The sequence below is a fragment of the Syngnathus leptorhynchus genome, chromosome 11 (genome assembly GCF_054491065.1).
Source record: "Syngnathus leptorhynchus isolate UIUO chromosome 11, UIUO_Slep, whole genome shotgun sequence".
Classification (NCBI taxonomy): domain Eukaryota; kingdom Metazoa; phylum Chordata; class Actinopteri; order Syngnathiformes; family Syngnathidae; genus Syngnathus; species Syngnathus leptorhynchus.
In genome coordinates, this window is record NC_141205.1 from 8235534 (window position 1) to 8262577 (window position 27044).

The 27044-nt window shown below is 41.9% G+C and overlaps 2 protein-coding genes across 2 annotated transcripts in view; one reads left to right on the top strand and one right to left on the bottom strand.

Annotated features, from left to right (window-relative positions):
* The first annotated feature begins 1445 nt into the window (after positions 1–1445).
* Positions 1446–3415, top strand: LOC147049315 (parapinopsin-like). Its single transcript, XM_085925196.1, has 4 exons — positions 1446–1776; positions 1837–2165; positions 2726–2968; positions 3299–3415. Exons 1-4 carry the CDS (start codon positions 1446–1448, stop codon positions 3413–3415), a joined length of 1020 nt encoding a protein of 339 aa, XP_085781322.1.
* Positions 3413–27044, bottom strand: part of cacna1da (calcium channel, voltage-dependent, L type, alpha 1D subunit, a) — a 39486-nt gene continuing 15854 nt past the window's right edge. Inside the window, exons 12-47 of the mRNA XM_085925195.1 lie at positions 26970–26996; positions 26654–26814; positions 26358–26583; positions 26079–26286; positions 25886–26006; positions 25723–25810; positions 25477–25504; positions 25241–25395; positions 25021–25150; positions 22952–23011; positions 20799–20905; positions 20622–20709; positions 20431–20538; positions 20301–20353; positions 20081–20227; positions 19524–19725; positions 19281–19439; positions 19099–19209; positions 18470–18553; positions 13405–13533; positions 13251–13316; positions 13074–13165; positions 12846–13005; positions 12585–12712; positions 12405–12501; positions 12128–12230; positions 11928–12029; positions 10550–10683; positions 9542–9658; positions 8734–9131; positions 7811–7837; positions 7376–7504; positions 7159–7307; positions 6914–7020; positions 6492–6809; positions 3413–6283 (exon numbers count right to left, since the gene is read on the bottom strand). Of these exons, the coding sequence (XP_085781321.1) occupies positions 5978–6283; positions 6492–6809; positions 6914–7020; positions 7159–7307; positions 7376–7504; positions 7811–7837; positions 8734–9131; positions 9542–9658; positions 10550–10683; positions 11928–12029; positions 12128–12230; positions 12405–12501; positions 12585–12712; positions 12846–13005; positions 13074–13165; positions 13251–13316; positions 13405–13533; positions 18470–18553; positions 19099–19209; positions 19281–19439; positions 19524–19725; positions 20081–20227; positions 20301–20353; positions 20431–20538; positions 20622–20709; positions 20799–20905; positions 22952–23011; positions 25021–25150; positions 25241–25395; positions 25477–25504; positions 25723–25810; positions 25886–26006; positions 26079–26286; positions 26358–26583; positions 26654–26814; positions 26970–26996 (4825 nt within the window). The 3' untranslated portion in view covers positions 3413–5977. The remainder of the gene's footprint in view (positions 6284–6491; positions 6810–6913; positions 7021–7158; positions 7308–7375; positions 7505–7810; positions 7838–8733; positions 9132–9541; positions 9659–10549; positions 10684–11927; positions 12030–12127; positions 12231–12404; positions 12502–12584; positions 12713–12845; positions 13006–13073; positions 13166–13250; positions 13317–13404; positions 13534–18469; positions 18554–19098; positions 19210–19280; positions 19440–19523; positions 19726–20080; positions 20228–20300; positions 20354–20430; positions 20539–20621; positions 20710–20798; positions 20906–22951; positions 23012–25020; positions 25151–25240; positions 25396–25476; positions 25505–25722; positions 25811–25885; positions 26007–26078; positions 26287–26357; positions 26584–26653; positions 26815–26969; positions 26997–27044) is intronic.

The following is a 27044-nucleotide window of genomic DNA, read 5'->3' on the forward strand; positions in this document are numbered from 1 at the left end:
GATAAAGTCACCCGTGTGCAAAACCATTTTGGGCGTACTGAGGTTAAAGCGAGGGGGGGGGGGGTGTCCTGCTGACTTTTATGATATTTTGATCTGGCAGTTTTAAGGGTGTAGGGTTGAGAACCCTGAATAGAAGTATAGAAGATACAAAAGATAGAAGCTTTAAGATGTTCTTGTTGATTAACTAATCATAATAATCACTGTTCTCATGGATCGCGCAAACTTAAGTCACAAAGGTTTCTCACGGAAGATTCGTAGTACAGTACAACAATGAGCTTGCAGATTGTTAAAGGATTTTTGCAGAACATCACCCCCCACTCCAAAATTGAGCCATGCAAATTGGTGAATATTCCCAAACAAGAATGACCCAAAAAAAATTTTTTGGACACATGTCCAGTGACCGCAACCGCCAGCGGCAGCACCACCACCACCACAAGCAGCCGTGTTTCAACCTGAAGCTTTTATTAGTTTAGTAATTGCGTCGTACATCAAAGTTGTGAGGAGCCCCGATCTGTCTGGAATGCGGCGATAAGGCGCTGGGATCGTTGTGACCTCACCATGCTGACTGCTCTGATGCTTTAATTAAGTGTCCAATAAAGCAGCTCTCTGCCATGAAACTGAAGGGAGTCCTTAACTCAGATCTGCCCAAGTGTCCTTGAGCAAGTCCTTTTTTTAGTCTCACGATCCATTTTGGGGCGACTCATAGTGACAATTTGTTTGAACATTGCGTCAAATCAAATTGCCTTCATTAAATTGCTTGGGATGCTACATCTCATGAAGTTCTACGAAAAATACTACCAGATGATTTATAAGTGTAAACACAATGAGAAGCAAAGGTGCTGTCGGGATTTAACACGGCTCATCGCGGGGACATGAACTCTTAACCCAAACAGTTGTAATCTCCATCTTGACTTGATTGGACCTAAACCTCTTAGAAGGTTAACTATGGGACACCTCTGGTCGTGCTAAATCCTGGAGGCCATTGAGGGAGTTTAATCGCAGTAGAGCGCACCTCCACAATGGAATAGAAACTTTTGTCATCTGTTCAGTAAGAAACAAAAATAATCGGTTCATAAACAACAATTGGGGATTTAAAAAAATATAGAATTTACTGCAAATAAAATTGCATTCGATTGACTAATGGATAGTCACAGCCTAATATGAGTATTATAGTCGATGGAATTTAAAGTTGCTTACACAGCACTTTCTACACGCTGTGGTCTGTTGACACCTGCTTAGTGTGACTTCCCAAACGGTGTCATCCAAAGTGAGTGCTCAATCAAGCAAAAGGTGAGGGTTCACAGATAATCATATGGCGTGGATTAATCCCCGTTAAATCCAGTCCCTGAAGATTTACTCCGACTGCTGGCATGTAATCTTCACACTCTCTCCGGAGCTCTCACATCAAGCGTCGCGAGGACCTGAGCGTTGAAATCTCCGCATCCATGCACCACTCGTTTTTTCCCCCCAATTCCACCCTCTACACGGGCCCGCACGGGGAGCCCCCGTTATCACGCACAGGCTTCGTCATGCTCTCCGTGGTGATGGCCCTTTTCACCGGGCCGGCCATCCTTCTCAACGCTACAGTGATTATTGTGTCCCTCATGCACAAGCAGCTGAGGCAACCGCTCAACTACGCTCTGGTGAACATGGCTGTGGCAGACCTGGGCACGGCCATGACCGGGGGAGTTCTGTCTGTCATCAACAACGCCCAAGGGTACTTCTCCTTTGGAAGAACAGGCTGCGTGATGGAGGGCTTCGCCGTGTCCTTCTTTGGTGAGCGAACACGGCGACACGAACGAGCGAGCCCCAAGTGATCCCGTCGTACTTTTGCAGGCATTACATCATTGTGCACCGTCGCCCTGATCGCCGTGGAGAGGATGTTTGTCATATGTAAACCTTTGGGGCAGATGAACTTTCAAAAGAAGCACGCATGCAGTGGCATCGCGATGTCCTGGCTGTGGTCCCTCATTTGGAACGCGCCCCCGCTTCTGGGCTGGGGCAGGTACGAACTGGAGGGCGTAGGGACGTCCTGCGCTCCGGACTGGCACAGTGGAGAACCTCATCATGTGTCCTACATCCTGGTTTATTTTGCCGTTTGCTTTGCGCTTCCTTTTGCCATCATCTTGATGTCCTACACTAAATTATTGTGGACGTTGCATCAGGTGAGCTTAATCTTTGTACACTTATTGAAAGAAACTTATATTTTTTCTGGTTCATTGTTGATAACATTATAGGGGGAAGTCAGATTATTGGAATATTAAATTCACATAAGTGATACGGCACTGAAGGTCATTCCAAAAATGCAAACAAAACTTTTTGATCTACTACTACCCACACAAAACATTTGAGAGGTCTAGGAAAGTTTGAGGTGGGTTCTGCCACTCTTACTAGAGTGCATATCGTATCTGATGAGAAACTTCTAATTGTCGAAACTACAAGTAACCTATCAGGAGTTTTGAAAATGTGGACATTATATTGGATACTCTTTGATTGATTTAAGACAGGAACACCAGCTAATTAAGTTCACTGGCGCTGGTGGAGAAATATCGACGTCAACGTAAGATTATCAACTAAATAAACGATTACAAAAAAGAAAATAAATCCTACTAATTCATAAATTCGTTTTTGCTGGTTGCAATAAAAATGCGATTGTATTTTTGTCAATTAAAACACAATATGAAGCACAAGCTAACACCTGACGCTCCCCACCGACCTACCTCAGGTATCAAAGTTGGCCTGCTTGGAAGGTGGCGCGGTGGCTAAAGCGGAGCTGAGCGTGGCGTTCATGGTCATCGTCATGGTCCTGACCTTCTTGATAAGCTGGATGCCTTATGCTGGCCTGTCCATGCTGGTGGTCTACAACCCAAAAGCGGAGATCAACCCACTGGTGGCAACAGTGCCCGTTTACTTGGCGAAGAGCAGCACCATGTACAATCCCATCATCTACATCTACTGTAACAGACAGGTGAGGGGGAAAAAAATGGACTGTACCAATTGGTTGGTTCACGTTCCAGGTCATGCTTGAGAAGTCATTGGAAAGGGAAAACCCCATTAACTATACTCTTCTGCCCTCTAGTGGTCAATAAATGAAAAGCTTGCGTAACATCGGAAAGTTACTTTTACTTAAATCAACAAATAGTTTCCTGCTGGTGCTAACATGGTTGCCATAAATAAGAATATTTTATATTTTAAGCCAACTTTAATTATTTTAATCATAAATCATTTTGTTTACAGTGGATGAAGATTCTAAATCTCACATTCTCATTCTACGAATACCTTTTCTTGTTGGTTTTAGTTCCGTAAGTACGCAGTGCCTTTCCTGCTGTGTGGCAAGATGCCGTGGGTGGAAGATGAGGCACCAGAGGCGACCACCACGGTGGAGATGGCAAGCAACACCGTATCACCAGCCTGACACCTCCAAAGGCCTGCAACAATCAAGACAACAAACACTTTGCCTGATATCATTAAGTTCAGCATAAGTTTATTCAATGATGCTCAATAGAAAATAAACAGAATTGATTGAAATAAAGACAAGGCCCAAATCAAATGAAAAATACAAAAAAGCATAGTTACAAAATCCAATCTGTTATATATTAAAGCATTTGCTACTCGGAGATTTATGCTAACCCAAAAGAAACATTTAAGAGCAAATATCAAGACTTTCAAGTAGAGAACATTACCATGGGTCTTTCCGATCATTTATACACATTTTACATATTCATTTTGAATACAGCTTTAAGAACGGTAATAAAAGTAATTATATATCTAACCATGAGAAGAAATGTGATAGAAACAGCACGTTTCTCTGTAAACTGGTATTTTATCCATTTTCTTGTTTTCCAGCAGAGCAATGACGCACCTTGAAAATATTCTTTTGCTTTTCTTTCATTCCCAGCATTGTAAGATGAGGCGTTAATGACAAATATAGATTCCACTAAACCATACACACAGTCACAAAAAAGTACAAAATTGTCTCACCTTAATACACAAATCAGTTTTAGAAAAAGGAGAAACAAAAGCACAATACACATACTTGTGCAAAGACAAACAGCTATGTGCTAATATTTAAGACTCAACCAAGTTACTATTTACTCTTTTTTTTTTTTTTTCAGGAATCCCTGACTTGAGGTAAAAGTAAGTTCTTTTCATCTTTAGATTAACTCAATATTTTAAAGTGTTTAAAAAAGAATGCATATTTTCAGTTCATCAATTGCTACCAATAGTACAATGTGCCAGTTATGTGCATTCCTTTTGTCATCTGCAAAAGGACTAGAACACATTAATTTTTTTTATTATTATGTTTTTTTTTTTAAACGCACAAACATTTCAAAGAGCCCTTTCGATGTGCACACAAAATGGAAAAATCTACATTGTTGTAAGTAGCGTACAAGCACGCACACGCCGACGGACCAAACATGTACAACGGATCACGTGAACCTCCAATGTTCTTAATTCAGCTCTTAAATCGACTTTAGTTAGCACAGCATCCTGTAAATGAAGTGGCCATTCAGTTTCAGCCTTTTGTCGCATTATTAGATACAAGCACATCCATAGTTAAACCCTGTTTTAAGACTCCCCTGCGGGACACCGCGACACAGATACACTTGAGACGATGATATGTTGTCACCTTTGCCAAACGAGGTATACGAGACGCCAGGTAGACAGAGAGAGGGGTGGGGGTCAAGAAGGGGAGGTGGGGGGGGGGGGGTGGTCTTCTTGTATTGCTTTAGCCTCTCCACTTGGCCACCCAAAGTGGATGCGGGCCTCACACGCTCAACATGATATTTCACAGAAAGTCTTCAAGGACGCATCAATCATTAACCAAACCCCCAGCACCAGCTTTGATCGATAATCAATAAGATCTCCATTATTTTTGCCCTACCATCCATCTTTTGTTTTCCTTCAGCAGCAGCAGCAGCAAAAAAAAAAAAAAAGGCATTTTAATCAGGAGCAACCCAAAGAAGATTTTGAAGAAAAGCAGCATCGATTTCATTATAAATAAAGACGTGCCAGCACGGGGGCCACGGGGCGAGCCCCATTAAAAAAAAAAAAAAAAAGTGGCTTTTTTTTTTATTTTTTATAGTGAGTACCACACTTGTGCTAAGATTAACAGAAGTGTTGGCTCGACTTGTGCAGTTAATATTGGTCACGAAATCTCCACCTCTTAAAACTGTGACCAAAGGCAAAATTAAAATACAGACAAAAATAAAGGCTGTGTAATAGTAGCACACAACATAAAAGGCAAATCAAATGCAGCAAATGGTAGCTAATAAAACGCTTGTCGGATTTTATAGCACATGGTCCATATTGCTGATCAGTCAAATCAAACATACTTACAAAATATAGAAGATCTCTTTACAAAGTGTCTCGTATTATAGAATACAATTTACACAATCTCAACTAAGAAATATTAACCAGGCTATTCTACTGTTTGAAATAACCTGCATCTCAAATTCTTTTTCAATGTGTCAAAAGTAACGCTCCTGCATATTCTGGTTTTGTTGTGTGACTCGGCCGCGGCCCTACTACGGGACAAGGGGATCAAATAAGACGAAAGCGGGGGGCCTAGGGGAGGGGAGGGGGGGATAAGATATGCCTTTCTATGCTTTGCATTGAAAACTTGCATGATATGCCAAACCTTGAATAAAGTGACCCAGGTAATGACATCATACATCTGATTGTCATCACCCTAATACGCCAGCTCCCAAAGAGCATGGCACGTCCACGCCACTTATCCTGGATGGTCTCTGCCCGGACCCCCAGGTCAAGCCCTTTGACAGGAAGGTCAGAATGGGCCCCCGGGTGCTCCGCGGGGCTCCGTGCTGTGACGTCCTTTGCTGGCAGCGAGAGAGGTTTTCTTTCGTGACTTGTGTGTGTGTGTGTGTGTGTGTGTGTCTCTCTCTCTTCTCTTTGCCTTTCTGTTCAGTGTAAAGGCACTTTTCACTGTTGGTAGTCGGGCAAGGGTCCTTTAACGCTATAAAGTTGTGATGCAAATCATCTCGTCGGCCAGGTCCTCCTCATAGGAGGGCCTGGGTTCCGCTTTGGGTTCGTCGTCGCTGTAGCTGGCCGCCGGGTCCGGCATCTCAAAGCCCCCCGCGGTCAGAAGAGGAAAGACGTTGACACCGTTGATCACCGGCGCCATGCCCCCGTTCAGCAGGTGGCTAGCCGCGCTCTCCATCTCATCTATGGTCATCTCGCAGGCGTCCGCTATCTCGTGCTTGGTGGCGGCAACAAACTTGGGATCCATGGCGTACCTTCCGAGGCCTTCTGATATCAAAACCTGCTCGGAAAAAACAAAGTCGGGACAAGGAAGGTTGTGTGTATATTCCGATTTTTTTTTTTCCAAAACTTTTAGTGGCTAAATATTAAATATATCAACTGTCGGTATGTAAAGCCCTTTAAGATGTTTCTGTGGGCTTCAGAAATAAAATTGACTCAGAAACTGAAATGGGAAAAGTGTCATTCAACCAAAAACAACAACAACATACGGCTTCAACGAGGCTGGTGGCGCTTCCTCGCTTCTGGTGGTACTGGCTGTGGTACTCGGGCGGCACCTGCAGGTGAATGGGCGAGTACGTCCTCTGCGTGAACTCGGGGTCATCCGAGTACCAGGAACTCTTGCGCACTGATACGTGGCTGCTGGCGGTGCTATCCCTGTGCGGGTGGTCGACACGGATGAGGGGGGTGTAGTACGGTGACTGGTCTTTACTGGCTGGGGTGGCAGGGGGCGTGGCCCAGGAGCGGGTGGAGCGTGTTGGGGAGAGGCGGTGGGCTCTGCTGGAGTCCAGGCCTGCTACGGCCATCACCTGACGAGCGAGGACATCCGAGATGAATTGTTGCAGCGAGGGCCCAGAAGAATTTCTGAGATTTTTTATTTCAATTTTTTGTTTTTGGGGGGGGGGGGCGTTACCTGGTGCTGCATAAGGTGCAGTGGTAGAGCGGTACGTTGATGTGGAAGCTCATCGTGACTACCCTGCCGGCGCAGACACTCAAAGTTGAAAGATGGCCTCCTGTGACCTGTGCAAACGTCGGCTTGTGAAGTATTCTCAAGAAAAATGACATTGGCAACACGGGCAAATATTCATTCATGTAAATTGTAATGGAAAAGTAAAGTTATGCACATTTCTAGAATCAACATATGCAGCAGGTCAATACCATGCAAAGCTTCAGGTGTGGCAGGGAGCAAACGTCTTTTTGGTGATCTCCTCGAGTCGTGATAGAGGGGCTGCTCATCGTCGTCATAGTAACTGTCGGGATGATGGTAACCTTTGGGAGTCTCGTACTCTGTATCGCTGTTTTGGTACCTTGCAACCAATTTTTGATGTGTCACAGAAGTAGCAGAATTGAAGTCACGTTAATGTTGTTGACCTACCTGTCCCCCGAGAGCATGCTGTCATCTTCATAAAACTCTTCTCCGCTGAAATACTCGCCAGACAAACGATCTTCATCCACCTCCTCTTCTCTTCGGATGGTGGGGTGGCGTCTATCCCCGCCATTGGACCTGACGAGAAATCAAGTTGCACGGCTCAACAGTCACCAAGTGTACTGGACCTGTGTCATGCACTGCCATGCAATGTTTTAAAAACCTCATCCAAAGCGTGAAAGTGAGCCAATCCCAAAGACACACAAAAAAAAAAAAGCAGTAAATGAGAAACAGTGGCCACTAGTGGACATCATCAAAGTAAGCCAGCCACATGCAGAAGAAAACGAGCTTTGCAGCCTTTCACCGATCCAAACAACAAAATAATGGCAAATAAAACCCTCTTTGCTTGTTACTGCTGGTTCCAAACCTGGAAAAACAACATACCTAACATAGGTCTCATAGTAGCGCCTTCTGTCCAAGATGGCAGAGGGGTGGCCGAGAGAAAGCATTTCAGTTAGGAAGGAGAAAGGAGAGAACAAAGAGACAAAAGGCAGGAAAGAAAATATACTGTATATCATACAGTATATAGAACATATACAGCATTCTAATATACATGTATGAGGAAAAAAAGAGCACGATGGCCAACATACACTTCAGTGTATTTGACAATCCCATTAAAAAAAATGGCATGAATGAAATTGTCTTGATCTACTAGGGAATGAATAAAGGTTGGTGAAAACGGGGGGAGGCTTGATAAGAAGCTGCCCGGATGCCTGAAGACTAATAGTCATCCCTCCGATGGCAGCAGAATTCGGAATAGGATGAAGGTAAACATTTTCTTAACTTTAAAACCCATACATTTTCACTAACTTAACCAAACGAATGTAATCGAGGCCTGTAATTAACAACTGCAACACAAAAATGGTGGCACTGGAAGTTTTGATAACAAAAACATGACTTTGTTATTTCTTTAGACAAACCACATAAAACATTCAATCCAGAAAAAAATCCAAACCAACCAGTACTATTGTAGGACCAAATCAACAATCAATGTCCAGTTTTGCTCGAAAACAAAGCCACCTTCAAATAAATACCTGCTATTCTCTTCAGTTGAATAAATACATGCCACTATTTGATGGACAACTATTAAATGAAGAAATGATTCCCATTGTTTCATCATGATGCAACTACACCAATTAAGACGACGGCATACAAATGAAAGCAGTAATAGCCCCCCAATATGCTTTTAAGAATGGATCAGTTGTCATTAAAAAGGGGAGTGATCCACATATTTAAATGATAGGACCAAGACAACACAACAAGTACACAAATGGCCGCTGTGGAAAGGATGCACATGTCGGTGGTACCTTTGAGCTTGTGGCGTCCGGCCCTTTTCATAATCATAGTAGGAGCCGCGATGACCCGGGTAGCCATTGGGAGGGGCGTGTTCATAGTAGCGATGGTGCCCCCCGTTGGGTAAACCGGACTTGTTGGCATTGTTGAGGTTGATGTTGGTGGATTTGGGAGACTTGCCGTAGGAGTTGTTGTGATGACGGTGGCGGTGATGGTGGTGATGATGGTGGTGACGGTGGTTGGGGTGGGACATGGCGTTGGCTCGAGACAGCCGGCCCACCGGTTGCTCCATGTGAGCGTAGTGAGGGGGCGGTTGCACCTGCAGCGGTCGCTGCGTGGCGTTGGTCTGGTGGCCGTCGGATCGCCGGTGACCTCCGTTCAGCAGGTGGTTGCCAAACAGTCCTCCGTTACGCTGCCGACGGAATACGCACGGTGACACCTCTGACATTTTTTGTTTCTTGCAATACAGAAAAATTCAAGGTTTGATGTTAAGTCGGATTTCAGAATTGATATGAGCAAAATAGGAAGCTGACTTATGGGCGTATGACTTGTGTGGACAAAATAGTGGAATTTTTGCCTTGAATTAAAAATGAAAAAAAAAAAAGAAAATATAAAAAAATAAAAATAAAAATAAAAACAGCTTTTTGGAGTGTAGTCATAGCTAGCTAGCATGCTATACAGGTAGAAATGGGCCTACAAATAATAACTAAAGTAACTGGCGCCAAATAACTGATGCCAACAATTTTTTCAAACATGGATTCTATTTTTAAAAAGTGTCATGGCACAATCATCCCCGTTTTTGGGTAAAATCAAATCAGTTACCCTATATATTTCCTCGTCTTCCTCTGGTATAAAGTCTATTAGTTCATCATCTTGCAGGTCACATGATATCGCTCGGCGAATTTCCGGCCCAATATCATGGAGAGTGCGGAGGCCGGCCTGTAACCATGACAAGAAAAGGGCTAAGCACTACTGAGGAGGACTTTGAAAAAGGGACATCTTACAGCCAAAACGGTGCAGACAGACAGAGATGTGCTCAGCTGAATGGAACCCGATGTAATTCATTCAGAGCTAAAGAATTCCTGGTATACTGTTTTGATTCGGTCCAATCAATCACCTTGAGATGCTTTAATTGTTGGATTTAGTTTTATTTGCCTGATGTTGATGGTGAGAGTGAAAGCAGCCATACACTTATCGCCAACTTCATTAGGTACACCGGCACAATCTAATGTTGTTTTATTGGTGGCTACTTTATACATACATATTGTATTTAACAACTACTGTATATAAATTGAATGTTTTTACTGTCTTGTTATATCATGAAATGCGCTATATTAATAATGTTGGATTGTTTTTAACCAACTAAAAAAAAAGGAAAGGAAAATACGACCATTATAAATACAGTACATTAAAATACAGTAGTGTAGTAGGACCAAGTGTTCATAATAAAATTACACCTTTAAAAATGCTGGGCTTGAGATGATGTATTGTCACAAATTTAGGCATTGTTATCGAGAGAGTGCTTTCATTGAATCTCATGGGATTGTGCACGTGCACCTAAAGCTATGGCTTTCTAGTGTATACTGTGCACTTGTGTTAAAAAGAAAACAAGCTTAGGAAGGGATTTTCATGAGCTGATGGGTGAATTGTGTGTGAGACGATGGTGCACGCTTAACATCAACGTGTGTGACATTCAAAGAAACAACTCCATATAAATGACAAAACATATCCAGACTCTACAGCGAGATAAACGTCCTGCTGGATCACAAACATCTAATGATGATCACACCAACACGTGTCTGCCTTGGCTGAACCCGGGCAGAGACTCACCTGCAATGCGATGGCTGTGCTGTTCTGGGACGGGTGTGCACCCGCCAGGCCTTCCTCTTTACGTTTCTTGAATTTCCTAAAGTAGTCCTGTATCAGGAAGGTGGCATAGAACTTCCCCACCGTTACCTCATCATCTGAGTGAACAGACCACACAAACGCTTCCTGTGTCAGCTGGTCAGCACACACAAAAGGACGTGCGCAAAATGAAAATTGACAGTGTTGTAAGTTTTCGGTTTGTTTGTGGATTCGAAAAAGGTTCATGTTTCTCTTAGTATGTGTACATTGGATAGTTTTGACCAATCAGATGTCTGCATTTCAATCTAGTCCACCCAGTGCCTTGAGAATCTGTAGTGCTGTCTGAAGTAACTTTAAGCTATTTGAGGATTTTGTCTTTAATTTCAAATTCCTCCAGAAACTTTAACTGTTTTTTTGTCACGTTAATAAGAAATATTGATAAGAAACTGCTCCGGTTAATGTATCTGGCATCGTTGCGAGCTATTTGTATCGTATAGTACATTGAATTTTTTTTTTTTTTTTTTTTTGCAACAACGTGAGATTGTGCAGTTTGACATCGCTGGAACAAACTACAACTTAGATTGATTTAATTTAGATATCGGTGTGCAACAGTGTGTGAGAATCATTGTGAAGCAGAGGTCTGGATCACTTTAAGCAAGCACACTGGGGACAGAGATCAGAGAGAGAGAGAACAAAAGAGAGAGAGAGAAAGAGAGAGAGAGCGAGAGGCAACTCTAGTTCCATGCCACCACCCTAAAACAGAACTGCTTCAGAATATTCTGAAGTACTTAAGAGATTTGGACACACACACAGAGAGATAAGTGAGTGAGAAGAAACACATGAGAGAAACTGAGGGAGACACAAAAAAAATAAAAATAAAAATCAGAACACGCCCAAGGTCGACATCGGCAACCTCCATCAAGATCCCAGACAGAAGAGTGAGTTGTAAACATATGGACACACTGCAACCAGGAGAAGATGAGCAACAACACCATGATATTGCACATAAACATTACTTTGGGAGAGAATCTGCTTGTGCACAATTAGCTGTTAGGTGGTGCTCAAGCACCTGCCGTTAAATCATAATGTGGAATTTTTAGTCTCATTTTTATCACAAAAATCTTCTAATTGAAGCGTAACTTTTTTCATTATTGAGTGCATTGATTTTGTGCAAAGACATAAATACGCAAGTTAAATAAATACAACAGTTTTTTTTTTTTTTTTATAATTATGCGACTAATTTGGGCAATGGGTGCTTGAGCATCTACCCTCCCAAATGTCTGTGAACTTGCTTGTGTTTGACTTATTCGAAAGGTTTTGGATAGTTTTCCTGGCAGAGGCATATAAGATACGTGTGACTGACCACCAGCAGGCGGCACCACTTGATCCAGTAGCTTCATGCTGGTTCTCTTCCAGATTTTTTTGATGACCGCTCGAAGTTCCTCATTGGCCTGCTCCAGATTACCTGAAGCACAACGTCAAGCCATTCCTTCAGACATGAGATCACTAGTGGCAATTCATTTAGACCTTAATATTTGACCATAATAATCGCTTGATTTCCACCTTCGGTTTTTATCTTCAGGGCTGTTCGCACCAGTGCAAAAAGAGTAGCATTAAACATGACCGTGCCATCACTGTTGAGAGGCATATTCATGGCCACCAGTCTCTGAAATGGGAGAGAAGGCAAGAAATTAAATAGTCAGGCCTAGAATGCCTTATGATAAAACTGTCACAACATTTGGAACACCATTTGGCCTGTTGTGAGATTCTGCGCTCATGTTGCACATCGCTCAAACAACAGAACAGAAGCAAAACAATTCAAAGAAGAGTAAAATGAGACCTTGCAAGCCACTCGATGAGGACACAGTTTACCAAAGCCAAGAGGAGGCTGGATTCGGCGAAGAAGTGTTACCACGTCTAGATGTTTGATTCGTCCCCTGGATAAACAGAATATATATATATATATATATATAAAGATATAAATCATTTAAAAATTCATAGCTGCAGTAATAAGTCATACTTGGCCTCCGGGTCGTACTCGGACCAAATTCTCTTGAATTCATCCAGGTGATGTGGACCAAGAATGGACCAATCCCGTGTCAAATAGTCAAAATTGTCCATGATGACCGCAACAAACAAATTGATAATCTGAAGGACCAAAAAATTAACAATGGTATCATGTGATGTAAATGCTGCAATCCTATTGGAAAAGAAAATCAACATCCACACACACGTATTGGAAATAGTGCAGTCAATAGTCCTAGCGATGCATGGTATATACCAGAAAGGCGCAGAGCATGTAGAAGGTGATGAAGTAAATGATTGCAAATCCACTGCCACATGTCATCTCCTCCCCGGGGTTATAGTCCGACTCGGGGTCACACAGCTTCCCCGGCATGCAGGCCAACATGATCTCTTGCCACGCCTCTCCAGTGGCACATCTGGGAAAGCAATACATAAGTGACATGCAATCAAGATTCCAAAAACAAGCTCAGAATGTTGATGAAACCTGAAGAGGAGGAGCACTGCTTGAGGGAAGGTCTGGAAGTTATTGTTTCTGTTGATGTGCGTGCCATCCACCATGGCGATTTTCCCAAACACCTAACAAGCCATTTATTGGACACATTAGTGTGAAAAAGGGGGAACAAAATGTTAATCATTGGTGGTATCACGTTGTGGAACCAACCTGCATCCCGATGACAGCATAGATGAAGAACAGCATAGCTATCAGAAGAGCAACGTACGGCAGAGCCTAGAAAAAAAATCGTAAGAATGAGTGGAAAAACAACAAAATAATAGTACATCAAATATTTTGTCACTGGTTGCAAACTTATCCTCACTTGGAAGGATTTGATGAATGTCCAAAGAAGAGTGCGGATGCCCTCCCCTCTGCTGAGCAGCTTGACGAGCCGCATGACTCGGAAGAGACGGAAGAAAGTGATGGAGATGCGGGCGCTGTCTTCCGTGTTCTGGGAAGAAAGCGTTGCAAAATCAGAAGTGGGCGTGGCCACAGCACAGGACGCGGGAGCCCTGGCTTTGCGGAGCGGGTTGAGAAGTTGCCAACCCAGCTGCAGAAACATGTGGGCTGAAAGAGCAATACTGCATTTTGAAATTAGAATTGGAATGACATTTTTAGATAGCCGCGTTTCCATCAAACGGTACAGTTGGGCCGAATGAATTGTTCAAAACTCAACTGGACCATTGATGAAAAAATGACTCCATTTTTAAATTTGGTGAAAAGCAGTGGAACCGCAGCTCATATGCTTCTGTCGGCCCGGGTCCAAAGCACTGTCAGCGTTGGTGTCACAGCAGTGACCTACAAGGAAAGGAAGCAAGGAGGCAAGCATGCTGGAGAAAATCTCGCCATACTTGACAGGACGCGTCTGCGCAAGCATGGCACCCTCACTCCAGAGTCACTGCATGCAGAGTCACAGTGGGACCAACCCGAAAACGGGTCGGCCAGGAGGTTGCCAGGTCAGAACTGGGTGACCTTATCCCAGGAAGGGGAGAGGGGAGGGGGAGGGGGGGGGTTCATCCATGAGTAACTACCCCACATATGCGCGAGGCAGAAACCATGTCAGAAGTGTCCACACTACAAACGTGAGAAGCTGGGATATGAAACCAGCTGTCATCTCACGAAAGGAGACGCACGCGCGGCGCCACGTTTGAGTGACTCCTTATTAAAAAAAATCACAATTCTAGAGGATACATGAGCAAAAAAAAAAAAAATAATCAAAATACAGGAAATGAAAACCTTAGTATGAAAACATAAGAAAAGAAACCTAAGAAACAAATATATGGAAGGTCCCTAAAAAGAGGGGGTTGGATCTTACCCCCAGTTCATCCACCTGAGGAGTCTCTGTTGGCTTTAAAATCAAAAACCTGCATTAATGACTTCATCAGAACCTGAACTGAATAAACACTTACACAGGTAGACAATGACCAACTAAAATTCTCTTTATGTTTTTACATGACAGAGACAGAACACAATCACCACTAGCCTGGCACACAGCCTGTAAACCGACAGGACTGAGAAGATTGGACGAACAACATTCTGGAAGCACGATGGAAGACTGGCACACCACAGGTTAATATTCTATGAACCAGAGCAGGTCACAAAGACAAACAACATGGGAATCACTTGAAACCTTCAATCCGGTACACAACTTTATCACCCCGCCGGAATGACTCCATGAGTTGAGACGTGTTGCATTCAAAGTAAGATCCAGTGCTGTTCATAATTTAGCTGACTTTTATTGGATTCATAGATCTATTCGAAAACATTTGCCAGCCGCCATCTTGAACGTTTTGCAATCCAGTTAGATTCGATCCAAGAGCTGCGTCAATAATTCTGACATTTTTTGGGAACTGGAACTATGTTGAAGTGAATTGTTTTGTTTCAGTCAGACAAAAGTCGTGCTTTGCCGCCATCTTGTGGCAGTAGTTGGAATTTATAAACGTTAGCGGGGTGGATGTCTATTACTATCTGATTTGTTCGTTCCAAGAGCGGGAAACACGATACTGTATTTTAATTAGATGAATAAAATATTACTAATAGGTGAGTTTGAAGGTGTTTGAGACTATAACAGTAAATATAAAGCTATTTTCACGCTGACATTTTTGCCTACCTCCTTAAGTCTCAATGTAATTAGATCACAATTACATCCAGCAACACTCACGCAGGACACGCACTCATACATAGTCAATATATGCAATCCATGCCATGAAAAGGAAGTATCCAATCAAACGGGGCAAATCAACCAATAATATGAAGAGCAAAAACACCCTCCAGACAGATGCGGCTTCATTCAATCGCTTCAGCATTATGACTCAAAGCAGTCAATAATTTAGCTTGAGGAGGCTCTTTAGGTAATCCTGGCCACGGCATCCATGGAACATGCCAGGAAGAAGCAATGCACGCACGCTAGGGCTGAACAATTCGGAAAAATTAAGAATTTATTTTCAGAAATGATCTTTTTAGGTTCTCTCCCCATGTATTTTTGCAACATACACAAACAATCAATCAAAATAAAATGTTTATATAATAAAGGCAAATGAACAACGTTTTATTTATCGACTTCAATTCGAGTTTTGAAATGAATAAACACCTTGACTTGTCTTATAAGCGTATATGACGACAACTTCATCATATTCTACAGCTGTGGCCTAAACATAAGTCAATGAGTCAACATTTTGATTAATTGTTCAGCCTTAACACACACGCAATGAAAAGCGACCAATCCTCTCATAGCAATGCAGCAAACTCATGCACGTGCCTTGCAGCGAGTCGGGGGGAGTTGAGACGAGAGGAGCACGGGAAGAGATTTCGGGACAGAGAGGAGAAACTGGGCTGAACTTGGAGAAAGGAGGGAGCAGAAGGCTGTGGGTGAGTGAGTGAGGAGCCACCGAGGCATTCATGCACCTGACTGGGGTCTACACACCTGCGCTACACATGAGTTCCATTGTGAGCTTTAAGAGCTCACTACAGGACGACAGAACAAAACACAGACAATCACTCACAGAGACACAAACACAAGATCGGCAAAGAACCTCAAACTCAGCTCTTTTAAGTTTTAAAGTCCAAAAGCCAACCCAATCTTACCTGTGAAGAAATGCTTGTATTGGCACATTTAACTGATTAACATTTTCTGATCAATTTGATTGATCATACTACCAAAGAATTATCTTACCAAACACTAAATTAGGTACGAGATCCAAAATAGTCCAAAATCTACAAAATGAAGATTCTATTTATAATTGTTTGTGATGGATTCCATTACAATTTATGATTGATGTCGATTGACATTCCGCTCGCAGCTTTTGAGCTCAGGGCCATTCTGTCTGGAGGTCACATTTGAAAATAGTGGCGAGGAAAGGGAAGGACGGACGGATACAGGAAGGACAAACGGCACACAAACAAAACACTGACCGGAGGGGAATGGAGCGGGTGGCCAAGGGCCATCTGGGAGAGGCGGCACATGGAAAAGATGTTAGCTAATGATGTTAGCTGACGCTTCCGCCATGCATTTGGTGAGGTCACAAACATCAAGTCATGACTGGAATACATTGCAACAGGCAACTTGAGAAAAAATACAGTGGGCACAGGGAAGCCAAGCCATTATTAAAAAGAATAGAAATTCATCCATTGAAGGCTCACCCACCCATCAAAAAAACAAATTTTTTTCTAATGTGCTTTTTAAATAAAATTTAGCACGTCATAAAAACATACAGTAATGAGACGATTGAAAAAAAAGAAAAAAGAAACTGCTTTTGCAATTTTTTTTTCCAATTTCACTTCAATGGACATTGTGCTGCTCCATTTGGTTTGATTACAGGTATGTTCGACTACCAAGGGTCCACTGTTTTAAAACCTCATTACCTTTGAAATCAGCCATGAGGCACGACTACACGATGCAGTATGATCCGGCCACACACACACAAAAATAACCACATGCAATGCCAGCCACGTCAATGGAAAACTGCCTCATTACAAAAGCCTTTAAAAAAAAAATACCGTTGAGATACACAACACACTTGCACACTTAAAAACTACACATATTAAATTCACACACAAATACTGTACATGCATAGCAAGAAGTCACCAAAATGTAATAATCCTTTGTACACTCGTGCAAGACACAATGACAAAACATACATACCAAAAAAACAGCACTGCAGCTCAGAAAATAGCACTCGGGAGTGGGAGAGGGGTTGGTGGGGTGAGGGTGGGGTGCAACTTCCACACTTTTTTTTTTTTTTTTTTTTTTATCAACTATTGGGGGCTAAAAATGGGCAACCTCTTCAGCTATATTTTCTTTCATTTAAAATACACAAAGATTAGGCCCATATTCAAGGCAAAAAAAAAAGCGATTGAGTCCAAAGTCAAAACATGAGAATAAACTAGAAATATTGTGAGAATTTGTAAAGTAATGATAAAAAAATATTTTGCCAGATATGTGAAAATGTTAATAATACAAGCACTGTTACTGAAATTACAAATAGAGCTCTGCTGACCAATAATAATCTTGACATTCACTCATTAAAATATCAACTAAGCAATTTCTGAAATAAAAAAAGTTGCATTTAGTAAATCTGCCCTGTGAAGTGGGGTCACGGCGATAAAGTTGTTCCGAACAAAAGGGAACACACAAACAATATTGTTTTTCAGTCCTCATACTTGCCTCTACAAGTTTCTATGGAAAAAAAAATGAACAGGAGTGAGAATTAGATAAGTGTACTAAACAAAAACTGGACCTCAGTTCCTAGAAAAAGATGTTGTCATCACATTATTTAGCCATTTGGAAAATGAGGCAGTAAAAAAAGAGAAAAAAAAAAAAACAGTCAAACTGAAGTTTTACATAAAAGGCCTTTTTGAAATTCATTCTGGACAAAATTGGATTTGCATGGCTGTAATTAGCGTAACAATCTAGTCAAAGCAATAAGATATGCATTCATATTCTTTAGTCAATATTATTATTATTTTGGTTCATTGTATACATTTAAAAACATGCCTCAAAAAATCACTAGGCCTCAAAAGTAGAAGATGCATTGTTTAAAGGCAATCTATAGGAAAGCTTCAGTTTGACCTAAGAGTCAGAATAAAGTCGTACTTACGTTCACTTCAGTGATCGCAATATCGACGACGCTACCGACGACAATTAAGGCATCAAATGTGTTCCAAGCATCAGCGAAATAGTGCTGTAGTCAAAGCGCAACATGAAGATGGAAGGGAGGAGGGAAATGAAACATGGAGTTGAAGACAAAGAGAGAGAAAAAGGAGAAGTATTAGCAAGAATCCCCCCCCCAAAAAAAGTCAAAGGTGGAAGCCCTAACGGAGTCAGCTGGAAGACATCGGAGGAGTTGAGAGAGCAAGCGGAGTCAGCACAAATATTGGACTTTACTTACATCGATTTCACTGAGAACAATGTCAACTATGCTGCCAATCACAACCAGGGCGTCGAACACATTCCAGGCGTCTCCAAAATAGCCCTAAGTGAGGTTGAGCAAGTCTTCATACGCTCATGATTGCAACTCGTGAGACCATTAATCGACTAGTCGACTTTAGATGGATAAATATGTAATAAAAAAAAAAGCTGGTTGTGGATGATATGAGTGATTAGTTTTACAGATTCACATCCACCCAAATACCAGTGTGTGGCACCGTGCTGAAAAAATATCAATTAATCAATGTCGACTCCATTTTAATCACATTTTACTGTAGTCGATGACAAAAAAAATACTTTTAACCCCTTATATGCAGTGAGTTGTCGTTTGGACCAAATTTGTATAGCATGCATTCAAACATTGAGGCCACTGCACTCTACACACGCTCTTACTAGCATCCTGTCCTTCTTGGCAACAAAGAGCTGATGGGCAGGCAGTGAAGGGTAAGGTCAAATAAAAAAGAACACTCATTAACACTTATTATGGAAAACAACAACAACAACAACAAACACAGCAATGAAAATGAGCAAACACGTTGATTGTGTTGGCGATGCGGAAAAAGCGCGGCCGAGATTTATGTGCTGACTCACCCTGGGTTTAAAAGCAATGAGCTTGAGAACCATTTCCACAGTGAAAACAGCGGTGAAGACCATGTTGAGGATGTCCATGACATAGTTAAAGAGCGCCGACTGGCCGTAATGCTGCGGGAAGGAAGCACAGTGAAGACGTTTCAGTGGATGTATTTTTAATCGTGTACTTTGACTTGTCTCACCTGTACGGCCAAGCAGAGTGTGTTTAGCATGATGAGCACAAACATGATGTACTCAAAGCCTGTGGAGTTGACCACATACCAGAACTTGTACTGGTATGGGTTCTTGGGGATGTACCTCCTCAGAGGACGGGCCTTCAGGGCGTACTCCACGCATTGACGCTGGACAGAAGCACAAAAGGAGCAACTTGAGTTTCATTTGCTTGATTTCAATGTTGGGACAAGAAACGGAGCTCCGTCTCTGACCTGGTTCTTGTCAAGCTCACAGTTTTTGTACTCCTTCTCTCCTTGCTCCTGAAACGTGACGATCACAAAACCTACAAAGATGTTCATCATGAAGAAGGCGATGATGATGATGTAGATGATGAAGAAGATGGAAATCTCCACGCGGTAGTTGTAAATGGGCCCCAGGTTCTCCCTGTTGGAATCGATCGCCTTGTAGAGTAACCTGAGAGCAGAAGACGGGAAAAATTGTTTCGTGTTTGTGCCAAGGAACTTTGTGGACATGACAGGAAGAGTTTCATTTAGACAGGACATGGTCTTAGGTCTTTCTTTAAAATGATCCGTCATTGTTTTTTTTTTTTTTGTGGAAAAATTTATGTATCAAAAATACAAGCGGTATCGGAGCTTGGTATCGGTGCTTGGTATCATGTCTACTCAAGACTGGATATACGTCCTGCTAATGGTCTGGAAAAAAAAAAGGGAAACTGAACCACCTGTCTAAGATAAAAGTAATGCTTTGCCGCCATATTGCTACATCCAGAGGCGATTATAAAGCGAAGTAAGTGTGAAAAGAGTCTCACGCTGGCCAGCCTTCAAAAGTCGACACAGTGAAGAGAGCCATCATGGCCATTAGCACGTTGTCAAAATTGAAGTCGCTGTTGTGCCACACTCGTTTGTGGATGGTGGGCTGGTTCACGTCGCCGTCCTTATAAAGGATGTACGTCCCTCTGAAAATGCAAAACACGGCATGAGTTTTAAACTAATGAATCGCTGTGCCGGTATAAGACGATGAAAACCAACTTGCACTCCTCTGAACTAGACTTGGCTTCATCTGTGCAGCGATAGAACTTTCCCTGTGTAGACAAATTTTTTTGCACCATTAAACTTCTGCCAGATGCTCGGAGTCACTTTTGTAATCCAAGTGTTGAACCTTAAAGAGCTGCACTCCTATGCAGGCAAACATAAACTGGAGAAGAGTGGTGACAATCATGATGTTGCCGATGGTTCTGATGGCCACAAACACACATTGCACCACGTGCTGTTGAAAAAAAAAAAAAAAAAAGAAATGCAGATATCCGGCGTGGCGACACCACAGACAACCAATTAGCATCCGTTCTGTACTTTCAGGCCTTTGGCTCGATTGATGGCTCTCAAGGGTCTCAGGACACGAAGGACCCTGAGAATCTTCACCACTGAGATGGCGGACGACCTGGATGATGTAAACACACACCGGGTTGTAGATTTAAAAAAAAAAAAAAAACTATAAACATTGATCGAAAATAATTGATTTCTACTCACTGTATGCCAAAGGAGACTAAAGACACCCCCACGACTAACAAGTCGAGGAGGTTGAAGTAATTCCTGCAGAAAGCTCCTTTATGGAGAAAAGCGCCGTATGTCGTCATCTGAAGGGAAGGCACATGGTCTCAGGGGAGCAAGTGACAAATAAAAACACACCACAAACAGAATTCCACACACAACAACAATCAACACACACACCTTTTACAAAAATCACACACTCTTTATCAAACACACGACGACACAAAGTAGCTATCTCTCATCCGGACATACAGTACACATAATGCAAACATGTTAGATCAGAACATTATACAATCAATTATTCCCATTCATATTATCCTCCTTAATTTTGCAACACGCACACACTTTTCCACACTCTTGTAGTTCACTCTGATTGAGGGTGGCGAGCTAGTGCGGTGGAAAAAAAAGGGAGCTAAAATCTATCGTCGCCACCCCCACGGCCCTTAATGACATGAATGTAGTAGTAAGTCATTCATTTCTCAATCTACTATGGCAAAAAAAAAACATGCATTTTGTTGCCATGGCCTCAGTAATTTAGTTACTCCCTGCAAGAGCTCCAGTCGTAGAGATTGGAAAGTGAACGTGAGCTTACTGTCACATTCATGTGGACCGTTCTCTTAAAGCCCATTCTATCATGTTCTTTAATAGCGCCCGATATAGGGAAGGCGGTTCTTAGTTAGAAAACAGGCAGAGAAGAAAAATAACAGCCAAATGACTCGATCTTCAAATCATAAAAGTGAAGGATTAATTCTCAGAGTGCATGTAAACGGTGGAGTCACCACCCCCACGTGCAGCGAGACGCTAACTGAGAGCGTTGTGATGGTCAAATAGCAGCGGCCTGCTTGGTGTCAGGAGACGATTCCACTTTTCAATGCACTCAGCAGACTGAACCATGCTGGAACATGGCTGACTTTGCCCCCTCTTTTATTCGTCTGGAAAGCAGTCTGTACTAGGGGTTGAACGACTTAGGGATTTTTTTTTTTAAATCGATTAATCGATGATGTCACCGATTATTTCGCGTGTGCGACGCCCCGACTTATTCCATCAGATTTTGACACTCATTCAGCCAATCATATTTAGATGCTTTCGTGGCCTCCCAGATAGTAGGAAATTGTAAAACTGTAACTACGGTAAATAGTCTTTTCAAAAAGGAAGTTGTAAATGTTTGGAATAATGTATTGCAGAAGTTTTGCTACGTGGAACAATCCGACCGTGAAGGTATCTGAGTGTGATTTGTGACTCGATTCTACTCAGCAATATTATGAGTTGAGTGATATATGAATTGTGTCAGAATCGTAGTTACCTCTAATCTCATGTCTTTTCCAATGCAACATTTTAGTCCTTAACTTGGACTCTTCCACCACTTGTCTTTGTTTTGTCACGTGTTCCAAGTGATCATGCTAATGGTTTCATTTTTGTGAACTATGTGCACATTTGAGGTTCGTTTTCCTGCAGCTTTTGCTTTCCGTGCTTGCCGATGAAACGATTTCAAGTTCCAACTGGTGCCGTGCAGCGGTTCAACCCCTAGTCTTTACAGGAGGCGTGGAGTTAGCTTTGACTGGAGTTGACTTTGGACATTTGAGTACCCATCCCCAACTTTTCCAAAACAAATCACCTTTGAGACTCAACTTCAGCCAATGCTTCAAGAAGGTCTGAGCAGCCCGTTAAAATGAGTTGCATTTCACAACGATCTAACATCATCTGCATTCTTTTTTTTCTTTCTAAACTTCATTACTTTTTCAGCCATGATGTGACACCCATGGTAGTAGAATGTAATGTCTGATGTTATGTTTCCTTCCCCCAAGTTCTCTCTTGCGTTTATGTTACTGATGCCCAATAAAGATCTCTGCGTTGTATTCTTATATTTAAAAGAGGTGCCAGGAAGCAAAAAAGTAAATAAGAGAAAGGAAACAAACAAGCCAGGTTGTTTTGAGTGGCGGGTGACACACAAGGAGAGAATGCAGCAAGGCTCTCGCTGTCACTAAAGGGGTTACCTTTAATATGATCTCAAATGTAAACATACTAGTGAAGACATAATCTGCATAGCCTAGGACCTGGAAGGCAACCACATGTGTGCAGGGTTATTGGGTGGGTGGTTAGTACAGCACGGACAGGGGACACAGGACATTTACCTTCAAAACGATCTCAACAGTAAAGATAGCCGTGAAAGCATAGTCAAAGTAACCAAGTATCTGCAAAAAGCAACGTAGATGTTTAACAAAGACAGTTCATCGTGCAGCTTTATACATCATTAGCAAACAAGATCAATTGTTTTATTTTATTATGATTTGGTTTTGAAATTTGGAAAAATAGTTTTTGTACTAAAGGACTTGAGACTTGACGGCTTCTTGTATGCAGAACTGAGAAGAACGGCAGTATTTTTTAATTATTACAGTGGAACCTCTGAAGTAATATTTGACCAGAATTTGCTTACCTTCATTAGAATCCCACATTGAGTTGTGGCCAAAGCTTTTAAAAGAGCGATATGTCACACGTTTGTTTCCAGGTATTTAGTATATCTTTATATCAGTCCGTCAGTACCGGCGGAAGGTCCGTGAGTCCGTTGCTGACGGACTCCCATTTTCACCGCAGACTGACCACTGTTGATCATTTTGAAACACTAGCAGAATAAACGCAGACGGAATCGATTTTCCCAAGTGCCCCCTGGACTGCCACAAACCCAAAAAGAAAAAAGATGGGGATGACAACCAAGAGGAGTAATCTCTTCTATCACATCCAAATGAATCAGACGGTCCAGACCAGCCTTCAAGAATCAACCGGGTTTGAACTGAAGAGGTTCCACTGTAAATTTAATGAATACTGCGGCGCAAACATAGGTACACTGGACAAAAATATTGAGACAAGCTTCGAAATGATCTTGAAATGTATGGTTATAGACAACCATGATATCCTCGCCAGACTTCTTGTGGATTTTTGTTATGACTACAGTTCACATGTGGTAAATATTTATAAACCCTTTAACCACTGACAAAAATGTCAAATTTGTCAAAACTGGACATCGAAAAAACTAGTACTGTTAACTTGTGTTCTGAACACATAAATCACATGTCCCAATACTTTTGCCCAGATAGCATCATCCTTGTACAGTGCTTTGAATAGAACACAAAGACATACCCAGTGTATTTGTTGTTTTACCTGGAATGTATAACCTTACCTTATCAAAAAGGATGTTCATGTCAAAGTATCAAAATCAATGTAGAAAAATATCAAGTAAAAAAAAATTACATGTAAAAAATATTTTAAAATCTAAATATTAAAATGAGAGAGCTCCATAAATTATTTTGTAATTATACATTGTTTGGTAATTGTACCATTTTACAAAAAGCATTATTTTTCAAGTTCAATGTATTTATCATCTGGAGTAGATTATTTTGTGCTCTTCAAGTATTCTATATATGAAGCTGGTTTAGGACCAAGTGCCTGAAGATGCTCCACAAATTCTTTTATTGGACTTAATTTTGAGTTCTTAATTCAGGTGTAATAGTTATATATATATATATATATATATAGTAATATTTTCTTTAAAAAAAAAAAAGCTGTCATACCTTGAGATACTAGTTTAAGTCTTCCCGTGACCATGTTCAGAATTTCCAGAGGCACAGAGTACTGCCAAGTCTCACGAGTTTACACTAAGGTGTGATTAGGGCTGGGCAATTCATCGAAATTCTATTGTGATTTTGGGAAAAATTTGCCATCTACTTACTGCTAGCAATCAATTAAAAAACCTTGTTGATGAGCTTGCAAACATTAGCATGAGACCTCACCCGAGGGATAATGAAAATGCTGTAGACAAATGCTGTAACACGTAGACGTGACAATAGTCACGGGCATATTTCTTTGCAATATGTGAAAAACAAGTTAGATTGATAAAGTTTGGCGCTTCCTTCTAATCGTTTTATCTTCATGCTTATGTGTAGCTCACTGCCTTTAGGAGGCTAAAGCGCGCGCACCGCAATTTTATTTTTATACTGTATGCAATCATTTCAACAAATGTATGTTGCTACTTATTCATTTTGTGGTTTTTTTCTTTTAAGTTACATTCAAAGTTGACTTTTGGCAATTCAATTGTAAATACTAATCGTGCTTTCAATATCAATCAAAATAATGGTGTCTACTAATTTTTTTGCCCAGCCCTGTGTGTGATTGAATGACTTTATGTGGCGAGAGTGAGCAGACTTACAATATTACGAGCGGAGAAGTTTCGGATGGGATCCTCTGCGGCGAGCGAGACGGAGCTGAGCATGATGAACACCAGGATAAGGTTGGTAAAGATGTGGTGATTGATGAGCTTGTGGCAAAACACACGAAATCTGCAATACAAGACCAATTCATCAATGTGCTACTCCTAAGAAAACCAATGTCTGTGTGTGTGTGTGTGTGTGTGTGTGAGTGTATCTTACGGGTTCGTGTTGCTGAAGATAAAAAAGGCACTTCCTTCTGGGATCGGAGTAATCTTTTCTTTCTTGACCAGGTCGGAGATGGCCGGCCGAGGTCCCGCTGGGACTTCTGGATCTTCATCCTCCGCCGCCGTGTCATCATTGTCCTCCTCTTCATCCTAAATTGTACGTGCAAACTTTTCCGACTGCAACTTGTGCCATAAACAATTTTAAAACCGTATTGTTTGAAAGTCACATACCTTGTCATCTTTCTCACCCTTTTTGTCCCTGGAACAGACAGCAACATTACTCACGCACGTATGTGCTATAAAATTCATGAGGTAAAAACAGTGGTTCCTTGAGGCAGGAATTTAATTCATTCAATAACCTTGCTTGGTAGTCAAAACATTGTCCTTGATAAAAATGAATGGAAATATCATGAATCCGTTCCATGCTTGGCAAACGAATCTTCAAAAAGAGCTAAATGCAAATAGTCCATCTTTTACCCTTTCTTATCTCCTTCATCTGTGTTGAGAGACTCCGCATCTGCCAAGTTGTCCACAGCAATGGCCAAGAAGACATTCAGGAGGATGTCTGAGGACGTCAGTGAAGGAAACTTCAAATTCTAGTGGATTACATTCAGTGAGGGAATCACGTGAATGAGGATACAGTTTCCGCAAATGAAGAGGATGATGAAGTAAAAGCATAATATCATCCCAGAAGAGGAAGGGCCTCCATACGCCATGATGCCATCATACATGACAGCGTTCCAGTCTTCTCCAGTCAAGATCTAATGGAGGAAAGTATAAGTCATGTCCATGGTAGCGAGTTCAATTTAAAATCAGAACATGACTCGAAATACCTGAAACACGGTAAGTAGCGCTTGTGGAAAATTGTCAAAGGTACTCCTCTTTGTTTGGGTCTCGTCAAAGTTGAACTTCCCGCCAAACACCTGCATGCCCAGCAGGGAGAAGATGATGATGAAGAGGAAGAGCAGCAGCAGCAGGGAAGCGATGGACTTCATGGAGTTGAGGAGCGAAGCCACCAAGTTGCTGAGTGACTGCCAGTGGCTGAAAAAAAAAAAAAACATCATTCAACACACCTTGAACATAATCACAACAGAAAAGTCACATGGTCTTACCGCGTGACCTTGAAAATCCTCAGCAGGCGCACGCAGCGGAAAACAGAAATCCCGAGGGGCGACATGATCTCCAGTTCCACCAGGATGGTCTCGGTGATCCCGCCGCACACCACAAAGCAGTCGAAGCGGTTGAAGAGGGAAACAAAGTAGGCCTGCAGGCCGAGACTGTACATCTTCACCAACATCTCACAAGTGAACAGAGCTAGCAGCACCTTGTTGGCCACATCTGGAAAAGACCCCAAAACAAATTTGTGGTGAAATTCTGCTGATAGATTCAAATGTAGTGTTGGGCTCACCCTGTACTTGTGTCAGCCACAAAGGTTGGTTGTAGTGCTCTGATGATATGGTGAGGGTGTTGAGGAAAACCAGGATGATGACCAGCCAATAGAAAGGCACCGATTTGACAGCCAACCGGCACTTTCTGCGGCAGAACCTGTTCCAGCGGCGCCAGCGCCGACTGCGGGGAAAACCGTGTGAAGAAAATAAATACATTTGATGGCAATTTCTTCTCATTGAGATCATATTGAAAAAAACAAAACACCAATTTAAATATCAACAATAATACAAACTGAGACCTCTGTGCAATTTAACATGCAGAAGAAAGATACTGACCTGAACTTTGACTTTGAGATTTTTTGACTGAAAGAAAGAAGAATTTTGCAGATGAAAGGCTGACAGAAGTGAAAG